Source organism: Equus quagga, chromosome 19 (assembly GCF_021613505.1).
Source record: "Equus quagga isolate Etosha38 chromosome 19, UCLA_HA_Equagga_1.0, whole genome shotgun sequence".
Taxonomy (NCBI): Eukaryota; Metazoa; Chordata; class Mammalia; order Perissodactyla; family Equidae; genus Equus; species Equus quagga.
Window position 1 is genome coordinate 36,653,562 of NC_060285.1, and position 26,864 is coordinate 36,680,425.

The 26,864-nt window shown below is 36.3% G+C and overlaps 1 protein-coding gene across 3 annotated transcripts in view; it reads right to left on the reverse strand.

Annotated features, from left to right (window-relative positions):
- METTL25 (methyltransferase like 25) overlaps positions 1-26,864 on the reverse strand; it is a 93,792-nt gene that overhangs the window by 55,679 nt on the left and 11,249 nt on the right. For all 3 annotated transcript variants that reach the window (XM_046646611.1, XM_046646612.1, XM_046646610.1), the window contains exons 2-5: positions 19,648-19,812; positions 19,312-19,418; positions 11,952-12,551; positions 9,264-9,411 (exon numbers count right to left, since the gene is read on the reverse strand). In XM_046646611.1, the coding sequence (XP_046502567.1) occupies positions 9,264-9,411; positions 11,952-12,551; positions 19,312-19,418; positions 19,648-19,812 (1,020 nt within the window). The remainder of the gene's footprint in view (positions 1-9,263; positions 9,412-11,951; positions 12,552-19,311; positions 19,419-19,647; positions 19,813-26,864) is intronic.

Consider the following 26,864-nt stretch of genomic DNA (forward strand, 5'->3'; position numbering starts at 1 on the left):
GATGACCGAAAAAGAAACAAACTTAGGAAGACATAAATATTCTTCAAATTTGTCAAAATAAAGCAACTCATTCTTTCAACAAATATATATTCAGCATCTGCTATATACCAGACACTGTTTAGGATGCTCTATAGATAATGTTGATTTGCAGCTTACATGAGCAAATTTATTTATAACAAACATAAATTTCTATTTATTTCAAATTGTGAAGCTTGCTCGCACTGGCTCCGGAGAGAGGGGACTGTGTCCTATCTTCCCAGCTCAGCATTCAGTGACACCAGGTTGGTGCTTGAAAGTGGCCAAACGGGGCGTATTTACACCACAGAAATCAGGAAACGCTATGTACGAGGACTTTGATTCAGGGACCACAGCTAACCATTTAAACATTTACTATCACACCACTGGCTACAACTCATTAATTGGTCAGGAAATCAATTTAGTGGATTGTGACCAATATCTTATAAATTTAATAGTAAGGAATAGAATAAAAAATACCAGCACCCATTGTGTGTCGTAAGATCCTGTATCTTTCAAAGAACAAATATTAACTGAAAAGAAAAAAAGTACTTTTTAAATAAAATTTCAACTATCAGCTTTATCTATTTAACTGTCTACATACATACTAGGTAGTGATATAGAAAACTAAATTCATCCAGCAAGCCAAAAAAGCCTGTGCATAATGAAAACTGAAATGTCTCTAATGAGAAAAGCTGTCCTCCAAAATAGAATGGTCTTGGACATCATTACTGCCTCACAAGGAGGCGTCTGTGTCATTATCCAAATAGAATATTGCATATTCAAAGCTGATGAGTCTATTAATGTGTTGTCTCTATTAAATCACACGAGGACACGAATGAACACCCTGAGTGATCTGGATCATGGGGCTCCTGGTGGAAAAGACTGTCACTGGAGCAGCTTCTCCAAGGATACAGCCTAGAGACAGAAATGTGGCGTTGAGACTAACTGGACTGGGCGCGTGACTGAGCGCAGCTGAGGCGGCCTGTGTCCACGACTGAACCCAGTTAAGGCCTCTATATAAGTTTCTAAGATTTTGGCGGCTGGGTGCAGTAAACTACTCACCTTGTGATCACTCAAGATAAGCCTCATAACTAAATTGCCTTGTTTATTAAACCTGCCTCCTGGCTATCTGGAGTGGTCTGCTTTGTTCCTTTGGTCTCCCCACGCCCTCCACATTTGGGGCCGGTTTCAGGATGTTCCCACTGGAGAGGAGGTTGCGTAGAAACACCGGCCACTCCTTAACTTAACCCACCGTGTTCCTTAAACTTGGAATGCTCCTCTCCACATTTTTGCCTACCTAAATCCTACCTCACAGAGCTCAATTCAAAAGTCACTATTTTCGAAAAGCCTTTCCTGACCTAACAAGAAATAATTTTTACCATCTAGCTGGAATAGCTCTTTTAACACTTACATTCTCTTTTTTCCTTACCTCTAAGAAATCACTTACAAATCATATATCTACATATACAAATCATATATAATTTTTTTTGTTTGCTGTTGGTATTATTGTTGGTTTGTTGTACATTTATAGTATACAAACATAGTGACAGTCTTAAGGTAAAAGTTTCACACAATGGAGAAGCATGTAGACGAGACCTTAAATTCCTCTGTACTAGATATTTAGAACATAAGTCCTTAAATAAGAGAGAAGTCTATCACTCTTCTGCCACAGCCCAGAGGAAGGCAGGCAGTACACAGTGTGTTATCCAGAGACCACATGGGTACGGTTGCTCTGCTACCCTCAAGACTTGGGTACCAACTCTGGTATCAAGGTTAATTGCTATTTCTTAGCAAGCAGGAAGGGTGAAAAGAAACAGGGTGGCAAGCAGCTTCCTTTTAAATGAGGTGCACACATCATTTTAACTCACATTCTACTGGCTTGAACTTTGTTATATGGGAGATAAGTAGTCTAGCTGGGTGGCTGGGTGATGTTTACTCTGCTAAAACTAAGAGGGGTTATATTATTAAAAGGAAGAAAAGGACAATGGATACAACTACATTCTGTTACACATACAGTTGGCCCTCCGTATCAACGGGTTTCACAACCATGGATAAGGAGGGCCGATTGTATTCATCGTGCTACACCATTTTATTTATATAAGGGATTGAGGATCAGTGGATTTGGGGATCCGCAGGAGGTTCCTGGAACAAATCCCCTGTGGATACTAAGGCATGACTGTACATACTATTATATTCCCCACTCTCCTTTTCACTCCCTTCCAGTACCCTATTCATGCATTAATATTATATACATGCATGCACGCGCACGCACACACACACACCCGTGGCGGAGAATGCTAATTGCCTACCTAATATCTAGTTTTTCCTTCTTTGTTACTCATAGAATCTTGATTTCATTTGAAGCTGCAATGTGCCCTTCTAGAAGGTTACATTTCTCAGCCTTCTAGAGGTGGCCTATAAGGAAAGAAAGCTGTTGGGTAGAATTTCCAGGCAAGTTCTTTAAAGGATGCTGTCTCAGATGGGAAAACACTTTCATCTTCATAATTCTTTCCATTTGGACTGTAATGGCTAGAGCAGTAGCAGCCATTATGCAACCATAAGTGAAAGGCCAATAAAACTGCAGACTTTGGCCCTCACACCCTTAAACCATATGAACCAATGTCAGGTACTATGTTACAGATTTTCTGGACAAAAAGAGGAAAATAAATTCTATGTGATTATGCTAGAATAGTTCCATTTCCATGTATTTAGATGTCTGTATTTATAAAAAGTTTCCCAAAATATGATCACTTGCACATAAAACAATCTCAACTTACTATACATGTTCAAAACTTTGCTCTGAAACTTGGTCCTTCCTTAGTGTTTCCTATCAAGTAAGTTGCACCACCAACTATCCAGCGGCTCAAAACAGAAACCTGACAATAGTCTTTGCCAATCCCTTCTCCTCTATCTCCCACTCCTCTAAACAATCTTAACTGTTTCAATTTCTTCTACTCCTGCTACAGCTACTCTAACTTTAGTTCCCACCTTTGTGGTCTCAACTTGTAAGAGTACTTGCTATGAGCCTCCCCTCTGGGTGTGCCTAAGTACACGTTTTATCATTTGTACTCTACCCCTGGTAGGGCTATGAAACCAGAGCTCAAGTTTGCCATGGTACACAAATACCATTAGTAGCTTCAGTGTTTCCATTTGTGAAACATACATTTGGTATATTTTAATCTGTAGGAATTCCAAGGGCCTGAATTTGGGAAGTATTCCCACAAAAGGATTTGAATTTGCTTCTGCATAGAGCTGACTGGAGACTGCTTCGTCTCATTCAAGGTCGTGGCTTAGTACGGACTTTTCAGGTTTACCTCCCCTACCATGCAGGAGGTTCAACATCCGTCTCTAGATCCCAAAGTGACCAGCATTTGCCTCAAGACAACACTGTCTGCTACCTTACGGCTCACAGTTCCCTGCTCTCGTTTCAACTCCTCTTCCTCCCCTTCCCTTTCTCTCCTTTTAGTTTTCTGTTTTTGACTTTTCTTGATCCATGGAGATTTCCCTTATTTTTTGTGGACTCAGCAATGCTTTAAAAAATACCCTTTTTGATTTAGGCAGGATCTAGCTGAACGTAGCAGGAGAGTTCCTCAGAAATATCACATCTCCTACACTACCAGAAATGCAAGTTAAATACATGCCCTTTTGAAAAAAAAAAAGAAAACCATGACCATGTTTTATTCCTCTACATCCTACAAACTTCTAGCATTAAAATCCCATAGCAGACAAACAGATTTGTTTAATAAAATATGCATTATATGAGATAGAAAATACTTACTGAAAAGACAGCAAGTGCATGCATTGTTGCAATGATGGGATTAACTCACTACTATTTACTTGATGTAGAAATTAGTCAGACCTTTCTATATGACAGAAGACAAGGTTTAATGCTGATATGAACTAGCTAAGATTGCCCTATTACTATTATTTTTAATACCACATACCGGACATCTGAAAGATCTCAAAATACAAGATAAGCTTATTTTTAAACAGCATGTTACATTTTCAAATAATATGCTCAACATACTTTCCTTCAACTTCCAGACTTCCCTTCAACTTTCCAGGTGAAGTATCTCTAAATTTAAAGCAATGAAGCCACTTGTTAATCTTCAAAGACAGTAAAGATGACTATATAAGTATCTAGCCTTCTCCCTTAAAATTCCTACTGGTGACATAAATTGAGAAACAATCTACCGTAGAATAGGTATCATATGCCTTGACAAATTTCTGTTTTATACAGAAATGGCAGGACCAGACTGAAAGATACCACTAAAAGATGATCTGCAGCCCTTCCCTGGTTAAAAAAACAAAAGGCAATGGAGGTATTGATGCAAGAGTCACCTTACTGCTCTGGAACAACACATTAAGGCTGGGGGTAAACATGAAGGTGGGCTACAAGCTTTCAAGGGCTACACTATTTATATTTGGCTCTGAAGATCTGCAGTATTTGGAGGGCGCTAATAATACCAGAAGACTCCCTGGCATTGGGCTGGGAAGAGGTGGGGAAAGACCAAGCACACAGCTGTGCCCTGACAAGGGCTGCTCCTGGCAGGGGCTCCTCGTAAGGTCAGGGAAGAAGCTCTGTGAAACCACCTGATGTGACTCTCTAGGGTCCCAGCTCTTTCTCTACTCCTCCTGCACTCTTAAGCCTCTGCGATGATCATATAAACTTACAAGAAAAGTAAAATGATCCTTTATCCCTCAGTCTGGGCCTGAAGGATTCAGTGAGAGCACTACACCAATTTCTGACAGAATACATAGTAGGCAGAGAGAAACCTCTCTTAGGCTGAACCAACACATACAGATGACCAAGTCCAGAGGCAGAAAAAAAAGTGATGGCCCTGCTGTCTTGCATTCAGTTTTAAGAGCAAAAAACATTTTTTCCTAGAAAAAGATATGCTCTTTATGACTCACAGGTAAGAACTGTGTTTCATATCCATTCCTAAATAAATGGAATTACCATAACCAATTTAGATTGAGAGTCACCTATTTCTGAGGCTATAGATGGGCTCAACCCTCCCCATAACCGACGCCTGAACAAAATCAAAGTTCAGTGAGTAAGGAATAAGAGACGTATGAATCTCAATGGGTGACTAGTAGTGTTTCCTAGAGTGCATTTCTATCTTTATGGGGAAAACAACTAAAAGAATGTCTCTCTCCAACTTCTAAGGGAAGAAATAATATAAGTATTTCAAATTAATTATGATAATCAATATTAAGTCAAAACACTGAAACAAGTCAAGCTTGGGAAAATATATATATTCTATAAAGCACTGCAATAAAACTGTTTCTGGTATTTCTTGTTCTCCTAGGAACCACTGGCTCATAATGTATAAATATTTAAAAGTAGTTTTTAAAACATATGGTATAACTTCAGTATTCATAATGGCTCAGAGAGCTTTGAGGTATTTTTGAAAACTGACATTCATGACAGACCACCTCTACGGTCTACCACAGCGTATTGGGTAAACATATTCATGTAAAACACATATTGTTTACATAATGTAGTACATATCACCATAAAAAGTTGCAGTGTACATACCAGATTTTTCTACTATGCTATGTTGGACTATTAATAACTCAAATTTACATCCCAAAGGGCAACACTGCCCCAATTCAAACTTAAAAACAGCTGTGCAAACAAAGTGAGGGTGAGGGGCAGGTGTGTATGATATGAAGGGAGAGACACATGACACACTTGACCATTCAGAGATATAACTCCACAGAACCAGTGCTAAGATATACGACAAGAAATATGGTAACCTTGTGCATGGAAACCCCTCAACCTGTAAGTTAGTTAGTTTAATATAATGATTAAACTGTATAGTGGTGGATTTCTATTGTAGTAAGGAATACTAGAACTATATAGTACATGTTGCATATACAAAATAAGACTACATCCGTGTTCCATCTATCCAAATAGTCACTGCTAAATAGTCTAGAACAAATTCTGTTTGCCGTTGTCTGCTTCCACTCACACACATAAACACGCATGCACATATGCTCATCGATAAAGTCAAGCTGTCAAAATTCTAGTGGTACACATAATAATTATCTTGGACATTCCTTGTTTGTTCTAGGTTTTCCCCTTGATTTTGTCTAGTTTCTAACCTTTAACTTTATTGTACATTTATGGCTCGGTTTCCTGCCATATTCCCAGGTTTTCATTCTGAGCTCTATACTTCAAGGACTTTTCTTCACTTAATTACTCTAGCTTTGTGCACTCTGGACCTTTATTTACCCTCCTGGACCCTTCTGGATTCAGTCTTTGGTTTGGATCTGCAAACCAGCATGTGAGTAGAATGCAGCATGTGAGTAGAATGCACCTAAGTCTCTGTATGGGAGAGGTTGAAATAACTATAAATAATCTTGAATATATTGCTACAAATCATCCTCTAGAGTTCTGTACCTCTTCTTATGGAACCATAATACACACTTTGTTTTCATCTATGCTGTTCATCAGAATTACCTACAGAGCTTCTTAAAAATACGTATATTCAAGTCTAATTCCTGGAGATTGTAATTCAGAAGTTCAGAAGCAGGTCCCAGGCATCATATACTGAAAGGATCATATTTGATTCAGCTAGGCAGCCAGAGTTGAGAAACACTGCTACAAAATCTGCAGGAGATGATTCATATCTTCTCTCTTTTACTATAGCCAAGATAAGGAAAGAAAAATGGAGACAGGGATGTGGGAAAGAGAGGAGGGAGAGAGTTCCCTCTGACATCTGGTTTTTGAGATGAGAAAATGTGGCAGTCCAAAGTTAGGCAAAACTGCAACACAAACCAGGGCTGCTTTTATTATTCCTATTACTTATTTTTCCACATTTTCCCCCTATCTTTTGGCTTTCCAACTCTTTTCTTGACTTCCAAAGTATTTGAAGGTACTCATGTTGCATACATCTCCACCTATTTCGTCATATCACTCAGTCCTGTTTCTTCCTGCTTATTTGCTTTCCCGACAAGCAAAACTCCCAGCCCTCTGTCCACTTCAGGTCTCTATGAGGAAACCAAGTAACACTAAGACAGTACTGTTAGCTTTCGCCACTTAAGCCTGGTATCGTTTACCTGATAACCTATATTTTTGACAGGAAGAATGACTGTCAAAATGAATGACTTCTCAATGAATTGACTCTGCCTATAAGGAGGGAAAATGAGAGTTTGGAGCTGCCAGTCACTGTTGTAACCAACATTTCCAACGCTTTTTCTTGCCTGAGTCCTGGGGCCAAAAATGTCCCATCAACTCAGTGAACAATGGCAACTTCCACTCTAGAGGAGAAGGCAAACTGCCTTTTCCCAGGCAGGATTCAAGTTCAGTGCCTGAGAATCTGTTAATTGAGAGGCTTCCATTGCCAGGGTGTGAACACTTGGAGTTATTTCATTCAACTAATTTCCCCAGCAGAATCAAAGATTATTTTATGAATGATTAAGTGCTAAATAAACAAACTATGTGAACCAAGGAGAGATTCTGGGGAAATGGGTTATGGGTGAAACTGAAATGAAAAAATGGAAGTCTCATTCACTCTAAAAATTGCCCCTTTCTACCCACTGAAATGAACATTAGGATTCTCATTATCACTATTCCTGAGAAAGATACAAGGATGAATAGGATGGGAGAAAAGACAATAAAAAAGAGAAGCAGTGACTATGAAAGGCAATGAGAAGGAAACCTGATTTTAAACATTTATCACTCATGCCTTTATTTATTCTGTGTGCAGCACCCTTCCCACTTTGCCTCATTTACTTCTATTGAGCTTTCAGGACATAGTGAGTATCACCACATCGGGAACAGACCCTCAACCCCCGCCCCCACACCACAGACTGAGCTACACCCTATTCTGCTGTAAGATAACACAGATACAATACTCTGTCTTATAGCACTTACTACACTATTTTGAAACTAACATTTGAGGATTAGAAACAAAGAGGAACACTGGTGGCATTCACTCTATTTCGCAAAAACCTTTCCCAGTTCTAAGAATTCTCTCTCTTTCACTCATATTTCAGTAGAATTATACAATCATAATTTTTATCTCTTGCATGACTAAATAAAAAATAATCAAAATCTCATATTCATTTGTGATTAAAAACTGAGAAAAAGAGCAAACAATACCATCCATATGCACACAATTTCCTGACCTAAAAATTCTTAGTAAGGAACACTGGATGTTGATAGAGACTTCATTAAACTAATAAAAAAGAAAACTGGTTTTCTTTTTTTGCAATTTTTTTTTTAGAGCATGTATTTGCCATAGTAAATCATATTGCTTTTTTTTCTTTTTTTAAGTATGCTTTCTGGTGAGGAAGATTAGTCCTAAGCTAACTTCTGTTGACAATCTTCCTCTTTTCTTTTTCTCCCCAAAGCCCCAGTAGATAGATGTATATCCTAGTTGTAAGCTCTTCTAGTTCTTATATGTGGGATGCCACCACAGCATGGCCTGATGAGTGGCGTGTAGGTCTGTGCCCAGGATCTGAACTGGTGAACCTCAGGCCGCTGAAGCAGAGCACACAAACTCAACCACTATGCCACTGGGCCAGCCCTGCAAACTGCTAATACTAATAGACTAAATAACAATTAATCTGAACCAGAAGTTTGAAACCATATCTAAAAGATATAACAAATAAAATGATGAAAGAGAGGCATTTCAGGAGCTGCTCTGGATGAAGGGTTGTGGGTGCTTCAAGTTCTGTCCATGTACTCTGTCCTTTGCTCCTCAGGTACCTTCTCAGCCCAGAGAGCACAGTTTGAATACTATTATTTTAATGCAATTGCAGAGTTTTGCAGCTTTTTAAAATCATAGTACATTGACTCTTCAAAATTCAGTAAGGAACTTTTTGGGGGAGAAATATCAATATTCCTTACAAAATGGAGAAGGCTTTGGATGAAAGCAAACCCTACAGCTCTATATTCCTGACAAAATAACTCAGCTTTACTATCTTAGTAAATGTGTATCTTGCAAGTATTTTTAAACAGAAGTTCTCTAAAACATATACCACATAAAATTTTCACAGATTTGCAGTTTTCAGCATTCATTAAGATCATTTTATGACCAAAGAAACTAAAATAAAATACATAAGGTGATAGTGCATCAAATTTTATTTGATGTAACATTAAGATTGCAAGAATATCAGATATCTCAGATGTTAATTCAAAATGAAAATAATGTCAACAAAAAAGAGGGAGAGATAGAAAGCAGCCATTAGGCTCAAATAAAGAAAATGACAAGATATGGAGAACTTTGTACCTTTAGGCGGGTTTTCAAATTCTTCAGATAAGAGGTGGTAACAACAACCCACACTGCAAACTCCCTTGATTTCCGACTTGGAAGTAAATATTCGCAGAGTATTTGAAGCAAGATCACCACAAGTATGTAGACCTACCATCAAACAATTCTTTAAAAATAAGAAGAAAAAATAAATTTTGGCAATTAGAAGGAGGGCTAAAAAAACCCATTTCAGGTGAAGATTTTAAAAGTTCATTAGTATATGCAGAGTTTTTCAAAATCATCAAATTCTACCTAGAAAGGATTGTTTTTTATTTTCATAACAAATAATTATTTCCTTTGTAGGCAAAATGACCGTGATCTTTTATCACAACTGACATACTTTTGAGTTGATTTTCTAGTGTTCTTGGTTACTTATCCATTTGGATTTTCTCTGATCTCTTTTATAATTATTATTTGCTTAACAACTAGCCAAAGTAAAGGTTGGACCAATAAAATATAGCATGCATTACTAGGACAAATTTGCGATCTGAGACACATTTATAATTTACCAATTTTTTAATTCACTTCTTCACAAACTGCCCATGAAAACTTATCAAACATTGTCATAAAAAACAAATATGTGGGGCTAAGTTGGCATTTCTACTCCAATACCAAAAAAATTTACTTAGTTGCTTCATTGCATCAAATATGGCAATATTAATTTTAATATAAAAATTTTTGTTCTAAATTTTATAGCATGAATTTTATATAAAAATTCTCTTATAAAAAGTTTATTCTAATCACCCAAAGCCTAATTTAAATGTATACACACAGAGAATGGGTACAGATGCACACACTCACAGAACCTTGATCAATACACCAGTTTTGTTTTAACTCTTCAGTGCCTTAATTTCCTCATCTGTAAAATGAAGATAATAACAGTACCTCACCCTAAAGGATGGTTGCAAGACTTAAATAAGTTAATACTGGTAAACGATCTAGTACAACCTCTGGCACACAACAAAATTCAGTAAATGATTTCTATTCTTATCATCATCGTCATCATGTTATTATAAATTCAAAATAACAGACATATTAAGTTGTGAATCAAGTATATTTTTATAACTATCTTCAAAACAAATACAATTGTTTCATTTATTTTACTAAAAAAGTTACTTTAGCCTATACAATCTACACATAAAGCAGAGCGGAAGTCTAATCTTTCTAAAGAAAAAAATTGTTCCTGTAAGTAGCTTTGACCTGATAGAACATTCAGTTCCTTCAACCAGAATTCTCTACAAAGCACACATTTTGGAGTGTTGTGCAACTATTTTTTCTTGATGATTGGGTAGGTTTTATTTAGATGTTACAATGTTATAAATAAAAAGGAATTCAGAGAGGAAGACTTTATTGCTAATTAAGAGGAGAACAACAGAGGTATAAACCTCTCTTTACACTTAGCTTAGCTCTACCTAAAGATAATATAAGAACATTTAATCTCATTCTTTACTGTATTTAGCATATAAAATTAGTTAATAATATTAGCAGGTGGCAGATAAAAATATGCAATCACCATATTATCCTAATACTAAAATATTTAAGTAATGTATGTGTGTATTGTGAGGTGAGGAGGGGACAGGAGGTATTGGCTAATCCTGGTTATTAAATTGCTAATTCACTATAGGATCCAAAAACATTCTTCTGGTATATCTTGTATTAGATAGATTCTTATAAAAGTTTCCATATAGATTTGATCATATACTTTCCTCAAGACTTTGAAAAATATAAATATATGATAATAAACACTAAAAATTTATATTTTTTGAAGTTAGGTTAAAGTAATTGGGGTTGTTTAACCCTAAGAGAAAGTTAAGATATAAGCTAATTACTGATCTCATACATAGGAAAAACAATTAATGAAGATTAACCAGTTTCCCTTAATTAGTGGAATCCAAAATTATCTCAGAAAAAGAAAAATGTCCCCTTCTAAAATGACAAAACACTAGTCAGCTACCAAACAAGGATTTTAATTTATAAAGAACTCTGGTATCTTTCATTTATTCAATTCTTTAGGGAAGAATTTCTGAAAATTTTAACAAGAGTAGAATATCACAACTTCAAAAGCTACTTTGTTTTTTAAGACAATGAATGAGGCCAAATGATTTCTAGAAGCTCCTTTACACTACAGTTTTAACATAAAATGTTGCCTTTCTCTTACATAATCTGACATACTTGTAGTTTAGAAAAAGTTCAAATTCTTTAAGAATACTCAGAAGCTACTCTTGCTCAAGAAAACTGCACATTTGGTTACCAAGGCTAACATTAAACATAATATTGCCCTAGATACCTCTTTACCTCAAATTTAAGAGTTTTATGTAAGTTTTCTCAGATTGGAATTTTAACAATCCCTAAATTGCATAATGAGAACTTAGCTTACTAGTTTTCGTGTTAGTACTGATGTTTGATTTAGGAAGCTCGAAATGAGTGGAGGGCACTCTCTTCTGGAAAACTGTAATTGTCAGATTGTCAGACTGTACTCTTGTCAGATTTTGATAGCTGGGGGAAGCACGAAAGCCTGCATACAATTTTATTTTCTTGGTCCTTCAGATTAATGTAATCAAATAAGATATGCAGGTTAAGTAAGCTACTATTAAATTTAATTCTATGTCTTAGAGCATTTTTATAAATCAATTTAAATCAAATTAAGGAATTCAAAAGCGCAATCACCTCCAGATCTTTAATAATATCATTTAGGTCTGAGTCAGCAGTGATAAACGATGTTAAAGGTGAATATATATTTGATTCATTTGACCTCGATGTTGTTTTTCTTCTCTCTTTATTTGCTTCAGACATTTTTCTCTTAGGTATCCGGCATGAAGAAGTAGGTTCTATGGCATTAATAGGCAAAAGGTCTATAAGAGAAAATGCATTTCCAAAACACAAATTGTCTTCTTGATGTGAATGAACATGTAGGTTTTCCATTTGTTTTCTGATGTTAGAAATTACAGAGCCTGAAAAATCTGGCAAAAAATCTGAGGTAGACTTCTCTTCTTGATTCGCGGGACTGCTGTCACAATCTCCCTCAATATCTGCTTTACAGTTAATTCCATCTTGCACTTTCCTTTCTTTTGCCATTTTTAACACCAGTCCATTGACATCTAATTTTGACCGAGTATGATAGACTTTCCAATGTTTCTTCAATTTCCTGTTTCTCTCCTCAGCTCCATGAGTATTGGTATTTGAGGAATCGATTCCATAAACTTTTAACCCATACTTCAAAGACAAAAAGGAGCTTAGGTAGCCTTTTCCAGAACCCAGGTCAATTACCTAAAGTAAGAAAAAGAGAATGAACTAAAGGATTTTAGGCAGACGGTAACAGAAAGCATTCTTGATATTTTTTTTTAAAAAGCAACTAAACAAATGGTTGTATAATTTATACAACCTGTTATGTTTGTTTTTTATTTTTTTGATTTCTATTAAAAACCAACCACTCTCATAATTTTTATTCAGCATTTGAAAAGAGGTTCTAGGTAGTGTAATAAGTAAAGGAAAAGATGTAAAAGACATAAATACTGGAAATAAAACTGTCTTTCTTCATAGATGACATGACTGTTTCTGTAGAAAATTTCTGAAGAATATTTAAAAAACTAACAGAACTGTTAAGTGAATTTAGCAATGTGTCAGAATAAAGGATCATTAGAAATTAATAATGAATCCTGAGAACATATACAAGATAGTAGCAAAGAGCAATTAGGAAATACAATTGAAAACCAACTGAATTAAGATAGCATAGAAATAGAATATCTAGGAATAAATTTAACAAAGGTTGTGCAAGACTTTTACACTGTAAACTATAAAACACGCCAAACAAAACATTTGAAAGCTCTAAATAAAGACATACCATGTTCATGAAATAGCAGACTCAATATTAAGATGGCAATTCTCTCAAACTGACATAAAGATTTAACGCCATCCTAATCAAAATCGCAGCAGGGTTTTTTAAAGAAATTGACAAGCATATATTACAATTTATATGGAAAGGTAAAGTACCTAGAATAACCAACTTTGAAAAAGAATAGGGTTGGAGGATTTACACTGATTCAGGAATCAACATAAAACTACAGTTATCAAAACAGTGCAATGTTGGCATAAAAACAGACATAAAAATCAATGGAAAAGAATAGAGTCCAGAAAGTGACCCATACTTATACAGGCAACTGATTTTTGACAAAACAGCTAAGGTAATTCAATGGAGAAGATGGTCTTTTCAACAAATGGTGCTGTTATAACTGAAAGTCTGTATGGAAAAACATGAACTTTGCCTGTCTCATGCTAAATACAAAAATTAATTAAATGTGGATCACAGATCTAAATGTAATAGTAAAAACTATTAACTTCTGGAGGAAAACAGGAGAAAATCTTTGTGACATTGAGAGGAACAAAGATTTCTTAAGTAGGACATGAAAAACATGAACTACAAAAGATATAACTGAAAAAACAGATTTCATTAAAATTAAAACTTTTGCTAGTCAAAAAGGAAAAGAAATATTTGCAAAACATATATCTGACAAATGGTTTGTATCCTATATAAAGAACTCTTACAACTCAATAAGATGACAAGCAACCAATTAAAAAACAGGCAAAATATCTGAACATACACTTCACAAAAGAAGACACAAGATGGCCAATATGAAAAGATGCCCAGCATCACTGATCATCAGGGAAATGCAAACTAAAATCATAATGAGATACACACAAATGTAAAATGGTACAGGCACTTTGGAAAACATTGGCAGTTTACCATAAAGTTAAAACACTCACTTACTATATCACTTACAAATCCCATTCCGGGCTATTTACCCAAGAGAAATGGAAAAATGTCCAAACAAGGTCTTGTACGTGAATATTAATCGCAGGCCCAAAAATGGTAAGAATTCAAATGTCCATCAACTAGTGAATGGAAAACAAATTGTGGTACATCCATATTACGGCATATCATCCAGCAATAAGGAGGAACAAAGAGTACACACGCACAACATTGATGTCTCTGAAAAGCTATGTGCTAAAGGAAAGAAGTCATCATAAAAATCTACATATTATTTGATTCCATTTATACGATGTTCCAGAAAAGTCAAAATTACAGGCAGAACAGCTGTTCCTTGAGAATGGAGGAAGAAATATCTTGCAAAAGGGCATGAGGAAAATGTTTATGGGGAGAGAAATATTTTTAATTAAAGTGGTGGTTACACAACTGCATACAATTACCAAATTCATCAAATTGTACACCTAGAATTGGTGAATATGGAAATTATACCTCAACAGCACTAAAAATGACAGGAGAAAGAAAAACTTACCAAGATGGTTATTGTACTGCCATGTCACTTCATAAGCAATAAATGGACAATTACAGAAATACTATCAAAAGAAATCATTATCTAATCTTATTATATCTATCTTTAATTCCTAAAATCAATTAAACCCTCACATAAGTATGAGCCACTCAAGGGAACATTCCTACATTTGAAGTAATGCATGTCATTAATTAAATCCTTGAAAATTTCAGCACTGGCAATTCAAGTAGTTCATAGGTAAGACTCAACAAATAATGTCCCCTAAATAAGTGACTAGCCTACAACTAATTCTCTATACCCCTTTTTTTATGTTAATCTCTGGGCTAGGAATTGTGGGAAATACAGAAGCATTATATATCTTGATTTTAAGGAACCATAATCTAACTGAAGATATCATACTCATACTTATGAATACAAGGGCTATACAGTAGAAACTCTATTATCAATTCTCCCGTATCACAATCTCCAGAGAAAGCAAAGCTCTCCCTTCCTTTCCTTCTACAAGACATACTCACTGATGCCAATAACAAGCTTAAGGCTGGCAACAAGTGGGTTGCTTGCAAGCACCAGTACATTTGTTTCTGCCAATTCAGATGTTTTGTTACCAAGACATAACTGAGTTTGTTCCCAAATCTGTCTATGACAATTCCACTTGTGAATCAGAAAAATTCTGGCTGCAAGTAACAGAACATTAAATTTTGAACAACGAAAAAAATTCACCTTAGTTAAAAAATCTGGTAGTAAAGTCGAACCACGCAGAAGCTCAACCATATACAGCCTTTGGGCCATCTTATTTGTAATCCTTCCGGCTGCAAGATGCTATAGAAACTCTAAGAATCATGTCTTCACAATATAATATCTAAAATCTTTTCAGTAATGGGCAAATTTTCCTAGAAAATCTGTCAGCCAACTTAAACTTGTCTCTTATTCACCCAGCTTGACTTTTATCACCCTCCAAATTGTCCTTTAGTAACATATGTATAGTAGTGTTACAATAGAATGAAAAACTCTGTGCAATTAAAAATTAAATAAGCCATACAACTTTTTGCTTTCAAACTATCTGGTCTGAATAGCAAAATCTCCACCATCTTGGTCAACTACACCTTATTCACAACAGTCTTTTCCTTCCTGGATCATCCTATAGATCTGAAGACAGAGGAGGCACCAGTTCAATGCTTGGCGGGGGCTATCTTCCTAGTTCCCTAATTCTGTTTAGGAGGATTTCCCACATATCTCACATAAACATTGTTACACATAGTGGTTACATTTCTTAGTAGTCTGAGTATGGCACTATACTTCAGATAGAAGAGTTATATTTTGTTGAATGACCTGGAGATCTGCCATTCTAGGCTAATCACTTTCAAATTTATAACTCCAGTATGGAATTCTCCCATGAACTTCATACTCATATATCCAAAAGTCTACCTAACATTTCGACTTGAATTCTAATAAGCATTTCATATTTAACATGTTCAAAACTAAGTTCTCTGATATTCTCTGTAAAACCTGGCCCTCCCACAATCTTCTCCATCACAGTTAGTGATCTCTCCATACTTCCAGGTGGAGAATAGGACTCAGTTCTTTCTCTTATACCCTCGAACTGATTTGTGAGCAAACCCACGATCTTACCAAGGGTACTTCATACCCACTGCTCCCTGAGGCTGGCTTACTCCAACAGCCTTCCTGGTCTCCCTGCTCCCACCTTTCTCCCCTTGAGTCTATAAAAAAGTTTGATCATACCATTCCTCCTGGTACAATCTCTCATCACCTCTCTAATCTTATCTCCTGATACTAACCTCCTTTGTTAACTGGGTTTCTTGCCTCAACTCTGGAAGCTCATGATCAGGTAGCTAATTTCTGAAAAGAACCAGCTTGAATGTCTACAAACAAAGACTGGTGAAGAATGCAAAGACAGTGGAAGTATTTGCTTCACAACACTTCTCAAAACAGCAGCCAGACTGCCCCAGTGGCTTCCCAACTCATTCAGGATACAAGCCCAAATCACCACAATGGCCTCAAAGACGCTACAACTCCATGACTTGCCTTCCACCACTGCAACTTCAGCTCCTGCTTCACTGCCCTCACCCTCTCCACTGGGTTCCTGGCTGTTTCAAGAACACAGCAAGCATATTCCTACTTCAGGGCCATTCCCTCTATCTGAAAAGTTTTGCACCCAGATATTCTGATGGATAACTCTCTAACCTCCTGAAGGAGGTCTTAAGTCAAGTGCTACCTATACAACGAGGTCTTACTTGCCCCTTCCTTCCTAATCAAAAATTTTAATCTCCCATCCCTGAATTACTAACTTCCTTTCATTTTATTTACTTTTTCTCTTTAAAGTGTATCAACATATCCAATAAAATATACTTATAATTGTTTTATTATCTACCTCTCCTCATTAGAATATAAATGGCACAAGGGCAAAGATTCATTTTGTTTTGTTCACGACTATATCTTCAGTATCTATAACAGTGCCTGACACACAGTAGGAGCTAAAGAAATATTTGTTAAATGAATGCATGCATGCAAGTATGAATCAATGAACACATTTTAGAAATAAAAATTAAGATGCCTTGGTAATGTGAATGAGAGAAGCAAAGGGTTTTGGCATGTAGGGAGCAATATAGTTGATGCAAAAATGAATTCTGGTTTTTTTCTTCTCTAGTTCTTTACGGTCACTAGTAAAGTCAAGTATTTCAGAATCTGGGTTTCCAGACATCCCCACGAAATTTGTATTTATTAAATCTTCATTTTAAAAGAAAAGTAGTACATACATAATACATTTTAAACTTAACTACTGTGAGAATCAAATATTGCTATTAAGTGATTTCAAGAGAAAGACCTTGTAAGTCTGTATTTTAGGTCATTTTTATCACTAGGAACAATCTCCATTGCTATGAAAAAGGTTCATTTAAAGCAGGTCTAACATGATATGTTAAGCTACTTAAAAATTTTTCTCTGCAATTTAGAAATAAATCTGCCTTATTCATTTAAAGTTATTTAGTACTATGTAATATTTCATATAAATAAAAGAATAAATGTAGTCAAAATATAAAGTTACAAAGCACAACAATAAATACCCCTTATTTCAATTTGGGTTACCACAGAGCAGATTCTACACCAAAGATTTAAGAGACTTATTTGGGAGGTGAAAGGAATACCGGTAGGGAAGTACAGAAGAGAAAAAGAGAAAGGAAGGCAGCCCAATAAAAGGAGTGTTATTAAGCAAGATACCACTTTAGGCCAATTTGGCTTTAATCACACTCGGAAACTCTGAGAGCTAGTGTGAACACACGCCTCAGAATGATCACACCTGAAATGTCAGTGAGTTGATACATTTGTGTATCAACTTGTATCAATCATTGATTCAAGGCTGCTCACAGGGAGGAATTAATTCCCAGAGCTCAGATGCAGGCAGTGCCTTGCTTCAGCAGCCAGAGGAGACTCACAGGGACAGAACTGCAGATCTTGTCGGGTAGAAAGCGGGCTGCACCCCATGCAATGGTAAGGCCCAAGAGTATCTGGGTGAGGTCCCCACCAGCATCTGCTAGACCCATGAACCCACCAGCCACCCTCAGAACTGGAATATTAGTATTTCCACTGCATATAACAATGCTTTCCTTCCATATCCCATCTCCCTGCTTCCCCTACCACAGGTAACTATTCTCAAAGCATTTTTATGATTCCCTTGCTTCTTTAATAGTTTTGTGCATATATTTTTTGCATTAAGAATATACCATTATTTTGCTTAAGAGCTGTTCAAAAATGGTATCATAAAATAGTCTTCTGTAAATTGCTTATTTTTCCCATTCAATTTTTCTTGCTAATATTCCTCTGCGTGATACGTATGGCTGTAGTTTGTTAAGATTTACTGTGTACTTGCTCCCTCCACTCCAGCTGAGTCTCACCGCCGTGGTGAGTCTGTTACTGATCCTGAGAGGCATCGCTTAGGTATGGAGCACTGAAGAAAAGGCTGTAACTACTGCCTTAGCTCTCGCTTCTAGCTCCTACCCTAGAGATCCACTTTGCCAGAAGCGGCTCTGCATGCCTAGCCCAAGCTGCGATAGTTTTCTAATCATCCTCAAACTCTCCACAAGTCTGGAAGAATCCATGGAAAAGGTCCTAACACCTAATAAAAATTGAAGGAGAGAAAATCCTTCATTACCCCCATAGATGTTCTTGTAGGAATAAGAAAAATAACTTACTATTTTTATAGGCCAATGTAGGCAATCTTTGATTTTATTTTAACATCTGTTTTCAGACACTACCCTTCACAAAAGCTATTTTTCACAACAGGAATGCACTGTGATTCTGACACTATGAAAGAATCCAAGTTGTAAAATACAGTTTCGCGTTACTATAACCAGGCAGGCGCCCCAGACCACAACTTGGGAACACCTAGTGACAAACAATTCTGCAGAATGGCATCTTTATAATGCTGCCTCAAGTTGGAGTTCCTACAAATCAAAGAGAATTACCCTTCGCTTCTATCGACTCTGAAAAGAGTAAAATTTGTAGCAAAACGCTAATAGTATCTTATTTTCAGTATAAATTTGTTATAAATACAAGGTAGTGGGAAGTGAGAGCGTATATTTAAAAGAGCTGACATATCTTACATCAACTGTTATTTAATGACATTTTAAAGGCTAGACAGTGATAGTAAAAAAGGAAATTTCAATGATACCAAAAAAATGGCAATAATTGTAACACCTGAAAATACAAGAAAATACTCTTACCTGTTTTATTCCACAGTACTCAGCAACACTGCTGATCACCTCTGACATTGCCTGAACTTCGTGAGATTTTTTCAAATTCATAAACTCATCTGGTTTCACATTTTCACCTCAACAAAAATAAAACAAAATTAAAATACTGCTATTAAAGAAAAAAATTTAACAAAAATCATCAGTTGATGTTCATGTTTTCTACAATTAAATATGAAAATGATATAGAGACCCTATTGTGGTATCTGTATGATAGATCTCTATTAGTTTAGCTGCTATGAATCAAAACTGAATTAATAAAATAAGTGCCTAGAAAACATAAACACACATTTACACAAATACACCTACCAGTTCTCTGTTTTTGATTTCCTCGAAGGGCTACAAGTAACTGTTCAAAAGGAGTACATATTCCCAAGTTTTGTATAGAATAATATTTTGCAGCCAGAGCAAAGCCTTCCACACTCACCAGCTTCTGGGAAGTTTCACAAAATATTTTGGGAAAATCAGTAATACCTAAAAAAATCAGGATAAAAGAGAGAAATGTTACCCATAACTAAATAATTAATAGCTAATTTGTGTGAGATTAAGTAAACAATAAACACTAGATATTTATAACAAATTACAATATTTTCATTTTGGTGTGAATTTTGGCAATGTTTCTACTGGTTCCATTATATTTGTTATTTAAGCTATTAGCTATTTGTTGCATCCGAATTTTCTCTTAATACAGTATATGATTATCTATTTAAACTCCAAAGGAAAACTTGGCCTTTGTTGTTATTGTTGTTCCAAGAGCCAAAAAAAAGAAAGAAAAAAGAAAGAAGTTTAAAACCCTGCTAAACTGTATTGGGGTCATTAAATTTATGAAAGGCCCTGGCTGACCCACAACTGTGAATTTAAAGGAGGTCAGCCCGAGCAACCCCACTGCTCCCTGTCCACACTGCCTGTGGAATGACGGCAACATCCCCAGTGGCATAAACGTTACTGTAAAACAGTTCCTGTGTCATTGGACCATGTAGAATGGTGGGGGGGGGAGGGGTGTATGTATTCAAGGCACTGAACTCAGTATGAGTTCTAAGACTAATCAGGTTACGATCAGGTGAAAACAATTCATTTTCTTCCCGCGGTCAGTTTTAAGCAAGATATTCCATAAGTTAAGTCTAGAAACTATCAACAGTTTTCAAATGCTCACTCAATTTAGAAGAATGTGGAAAACTGGCATACTGTCTGCAACATCCGGAGCCCCTCTCTGTGTGAAGATCACGCACCCTGTTGAACTCAGGTGTGGCCACATCTCGCCAAGGTGAACTGTGCCATTTTCAGGCAGAAGTTTTAAGAGCATCAGGAGATTCGCTACACTTTTTTCTTTCCCCAGAACGGTAATCGTTGAAGCTCGTGTCAGGGTGGAATCTGCATTCCCAAGTAACTATGACAAAGACATCACTGCCGAAAAACTACAATGGACATCAGCACGTGTGAAAAGTAAACTTCTTTGTTTTTAGTCACTGAGTTTTTAGGCTTATTACTGCAGCATGATTTTTGCCTATACTAATGGACACCCATAGGCACACTGATAGATTGGCTTTTTATTTGTTCAATCCCCTTTTTCTAAGGCCCTTTTTAATCCATGTTAACTTATTTACAAAGGTTAAAAAAAGGTGTTCCAATTTGTCTGTAGTGGTTCAAAGAAACTCTTTAGATGGAGCAATCCAATTAAGTCCATTCACTGAAAATTATTTTTAATAATTCAAAAAACCACACATACCACAGTTAAAGGAAGTATTTAAAATGTTCACCTTACAAAAGTATGGTGCAAGCCAGGAAAGAACTTTAGCTCTACCAGAAAAACCAGGCTAGGAAGTCTACTCTAGCATAGCTGATCCTCCATAGTTACTTATGAAATTTAAAAATCCACTAAAACTCAAAGAATAATGATGCTCCCTGGCAAAAACTAAAAGCAAGAAAATTGATGAAGGCTTGCAGAATTCTAAATAAAAGCTACATGTTTACTTAATAGCTCATATCTATTAAGTTGTTGGTGGTAATGTTTACCAAATTAATTATTAAGAATAAAATCAGCAGAGCCATGTAACTTCCATTTCTGAATCAACTAAGTAGAAATTTAAACTACAAAATTACTATAGTGAATTTATTTAAGATGTATATTGTGTATTATATAAAGTTCTTTGGACATTTTACAAACTGAATTTACTAACGCAGCCAAAAGTAATAAAATCCACATCAAAATATTTAGGCATGCTACAGAGGGGAAAACTCAGTCAAGTATTACGTGAGACTCTCAGGTTTAAGGGCAGTCTCAACATCCCCAAGTTCCAGGGCAGCAATTTCTTAGAGTGTGATAGAATAAGAGTACTAAATCTCAAAGCGCACAGGGACTATTACAGCAGTCAGTTATTGGACAATGTTGCCAACAGAAAGAAATGTGATGTTTCTGTTGGAAAAGTAAAGGTTCAAAGCAATTTAACTGTCCTACTGAAAATACTTGAAAAAATTCCAACGCAAGCTGAATTAAATGTTGTTAATTTGCTTTTAATTATAGGCCTCCCAGTAATTTCAGAAATTTGGAGAGCTAAATTACAAAGATGTTATCTTTTTAACAATGTCTACCTTTATAAGAAGGATAGTGTTCTGATTCAGTCCATTAGTTTATGTTATTTAGAGCTACACTAGTTTATTCACATAGTCTAGAACTCCATGAAAAAAATCTTTTTGAATTATGGGAATATAGCTTATGCACTTTAAGTGATCCAGCCTGTAACTTCCATTACTGGCAATGTTTAGAGATTCAGAGAGAGAAGTGTCAGTGATCTTGTCTTTGCTTCCATCTCTGAAACAGTATGTGAGAAAAGTTACATGGCAATGGTATGGTGTATGGAGTCCTCATAGTGCTTCCCCAGGTATGCAGAATGAGTTCGGGTTTGGCAACTAGCAAAACAGAAACCATGCTGTCACTCAACTTATATTTAGTTAATTCTTAGTTAGATTTTTCACACAACAAAAGCTTTGTTTTTAAATTTGTTGCCCATTGCACCTGCATGTGATGTGGCTTGATTATTTTGCCAATATCTCCCTCTGCTGGAAGTACCTGCTCTGCTTTATTGCATGCTTTTTCTTTAGTTACTCTTATTTTTTGTACACCATATATCACTAATCTACAGAGGTTTCTTATAAGATAGGTTAATTGGGCATGAGGGAGCAAGGAGAGCGAAGAGACAGGAGAAAGTTATTTTCTATAAATATGAGATCAGGATATCTCTAAGTACATATATTTTTTAACAGCAGAGATCAATGTACAAGGAAGGACAGAAAAGTTATATATACACACGTTGGATTATGAAAATCTCAAGGCAGAGAAATGAAGAATAATGTTTCAGAACTAAAAATAAAATAGAAACAATCAATGAATATATCTTTACATTTAATAATTAATACAATTTTCAAAACTAAACATCCTACTTGAACATTACCTAGCACGAAGACAATGTACTACTAGGACTCACAGTAATACATCACTACTAATGCTAGCATTTATTGCACATATCCTGTGTGCCAGGTAGCATGCTAAACAGTTTTCATTTAATGCAATAGAGCTAGCTGCACAGTGCTCTTATCCCCATTTACAGAGGAAGAAACCAAGACTTAGGCTGCAATTTAGCCAGGCTCACACAGACACCAAGTGACAAGGCATGTGAACCGAGGCAGTGCTCACACCTTGCTCTTAATTCCCACATTCGATTAGCGTGCCACTGCAGTAAGTTCAGTGGACAACAAATAAAATCAGGCAAGACAGCAGTTAAGAAAAGTGCTAGGCAGATCTGACTGTCAGAATCAGGTCTAGCAAGAATGTCCTCCGGCAGAGATCAATATGTCTAATATCCTAGGCTAGTTCATACTCACTTTATCTTCTTAATTCTTTCATTTTCTACATTCCCTCAATACCTCTCTCTCTACCAGAAGTGAGCTTAAGGTTTCAAGGAATTAAAAAAGTAATTTCTGCATATAAAACAACGGATAAATCTCTGAAAAGGAAATTAAAAGATTTTATGCTAAGATTTTGTTGTGGTATCTATTTCTAGAAGCAAGGCAACCGTACTGCTTCATGCCAAGTTGTAAAGTAACAATACCTTGCATATAACAGGCACTCAGTTAGTAGGGAATGAATGGATGAATGAATGAATGCAATTCCTTAATACACTTACTATTGTAGCACCACCAGCTACTTTGGAGAACAAATCCTGATTCCGTGGTGGTAGTGCTCGCTGAGGCCATTAGGAGGACTTCACTAGCACTGCTGAGCCTGCTGGAGCAGCATAATACTTCATCGTGGCCCTAATGTTTATAATTACAAGGTGAGGCCAGAGTGATTTAGAACATCTAGAATATGCCATAAGATAAAATGCAATTATGTGCTAAATTTGGGGGTTGAACCATGTTACAGGGGTTAGGGCAAATGTCACTACTGCTTGTATCACACAGTCTAGAATTGTCCCATGGCCCAGAACTTCAAGAAGAAATCAACAGGGGGTCAGCCCCGGGGCCGAGTGGTTAAGTTCGTGCGCTCTGCTTCAGCGGTCCAGGGTTTCGCTGGATCGGATCCTGGGCACGGACGTGGCAACCGCTCATCAGGCCATGCTGAGGCAGTGTCCCACATGCCACAACTAGAAGGACCCACAACTAAAAATATACAACTATGTACCGGGGGGCTTTGGGGAGAAAAAGGAAAAATATAGAAAAAAAAGAAAAAGAAAAAATCAACAGTACCCTCTTAATAACAATCTTCACAAGGACACAGAAATGTTTTGCATTCAATTCTACATGAATATCCTACAGATGTCTCTGACACAAAAGTTCAAAACTGAATTGAACGTTCTCACACTTCCCAAGCCTTTCCTTTCTTGTACAGCCTATCCTGTTTAAGAGTGTCATCACTCACCCAGTGCTGAAGTTAAAAGTCTTCACATTATCTTAAATGCTCCCAGTGCCTCAATCCACACATCCAGCCACCTATCAATCCTAACGTAAAAATGTCTTTCATTTGGGAACCCCTCCACCCGCGATCACTGCTGTGGCTCAAACTCTATCAGCTCTCCCCAGTGCTGCTGCAATAGCGTCACAGGTGATTTGCTCCTTATTGATAAAACTCTCACAGCACAATGCTCAGTAAGTGTTGGATGAGTTGAACTGAACATGTTTTCTAAAATGGAAATTTACTTATATTCAGTGCAAATTTAATTACACATTTTAAGGCTTTGGCTTCTACAGCAGTTGACTTCAGGCTTTAATCTTTTATACTTGTTTAGTAGACTTCAACCAAAAGTCTTGTTGAACCATGAAAATTATACACAGGATGTGTTAGATTTTATGACTATTTGAATATATCAGAATCCTAGCATCTATTTAAGAAGAAAATAGAATATACACTATTGGTTCTTAAAATAAATCAATTTATATCACCCAATTATGTGCTAGGAAACTTCTTGCCTAAGCTACTTTAGGGTAATTTATGGTTGCACATGAAATGAAAAAATATGTCAATTCAACCATGCTCTTAGAAAAAATGAGATAAAATTAACAAAGAATTGACATGCACGTCCTTATTGTGCGAATACTAACATCACACTGAATGTATAAAGTACATGTAACCATCTCAAAAGCATTTTCACATTTAATTATTTATAAAAATGAAATTATTAAAATAGAAAAATCTACAGTATTTTAACTCTAACAGACTCTTTTCAGTGTTTAATTTGAAGAAAATAAAATAAAAATATCATACAAAGAAACGGCCATTTAGAAATTGATTTGGTAAATAAAATAAACTTTATAAAAAATAAATAATTCAGAGGTGCCTACTAAGTGCAAGATAATAAGTGAACCTGAAAAAAAGCTAATCTGTCACAATCTGTGATTCATCTATGGCACACAGTGTCTATGAATTACAAAGCACGTGGACAACAAATGTTCCGTATGGATTCTGCGGGCTCAGCAAGCCCCAGCATGAGATGCCACATGCGATGCGCCTACTCAGGCCTCCGCACCTGTTTTTACCTCTGTCTGAGACCATCTTCTCTCAGAGATTTTCATGGTTTGGGTCTTCACTCAAATGTCACCAGTTCAGTGAAAACAACCTTGACAATTCTATTAAAAACTGCAACCCCTTTCAACCTTCATCCCTCTCCAATCCTTTGTTAATTTTTTATAGCACTTATCACCATATGACATAGCAGGTAAGATCCAAGACAACACAGATTTTTATTCACTGCTGTGTCCCCAGTGCCTAGAATAATGTCTGGTACTCAGTAGGTACTCAATGAATGAATGACTAAATGAATAAGCAAGAACTAGGTTTGAATTATGGTTCTCAGAGTGTCTATCCCTGTGTGGCCATGAGCAATTTATTTATCTGCTCTAAGACTTGATTTATCTATAAAATGAGGGGTAATCCCTATTTTATAATGCTGTTTTAAAGAGTACACACATACACATATATATCACATATATACATGTATTTAATTACACTCATCCTAACACACAGCCTAGAACATAGTAGGCAACTCCCAAACCATGAAGTCCAAACTAAGTAACTGAGTATCCTAACACTTTAGGACTCCATTGGAATATGAGGTGGAAAATATTTAGGCCCAGAACACCACGAGGGCTACAAGCAAAGAACTTGAAACAAAGATCAGTATTGATACTCAGTTTCTAAATGTGGGGCCGGCCAGGAGAAGGGAGGTTTGGGCTCTGGGCTTGAGTGCTAGACCTCTGTCATGAATGAAGGCATGACCAGGCCTAGGTGAGCTGCAACTTGAGACCACAACACAGAAGTCCAACAGTTAGCACGGGGTGCTACACTCTAACAGGAAGAAAGTGGTTAGCGCTGGGCGCCGTCCTATATCAGCTTTAAAGTACAGGAGAGAAATTTAGTACTAAAGATATTTCTTACTGAATTTGATGTGATATAGATAAATTATAATCTTGACTATGCCTTAAAGACCTGATGTAGAGTTTCAAGTATGCTTTACTATAATGTTTTAATTTCCTATTATTAAATGTATATTTTCAGAAAATAACCAAAGCCAAGAGACAGTAGGTAACCAGAATTCAACACCTTCTTCAAACTCCATTTAAAATTAGAAGCATTTCAGAATAAATTAAATAAACACTTGTAAATATTTTCTGAAAAACAAATTTAAATTTGGGGGCAGACCGGTGGCACAGCAGTTAGGTTCACACGTTCTGCTTCGGCGGCCCGGGTTTACCAGTTCGGATCCTGGGTGCAGACCCATGTACCACGTGTCAAGCCATGCTGTGGCAGGCGTCCCACACATAAAGTAGAGGAAGATGGGCAAGGATGTTAGCTCAGGGCTAATCTTCCTCAAAAACAAAAACAAAATAAATAAATTTAAATTTAATAAATCAAATATAATTTTGTTAGCAAAATACAAAATAAATTCCAGATTGTAAAACTTTAAAAATTGATGTTATAATTGTAAAAGATATTTTAAAACTGAATCTATTTCAGCGCAATAGTACTTTGAAAT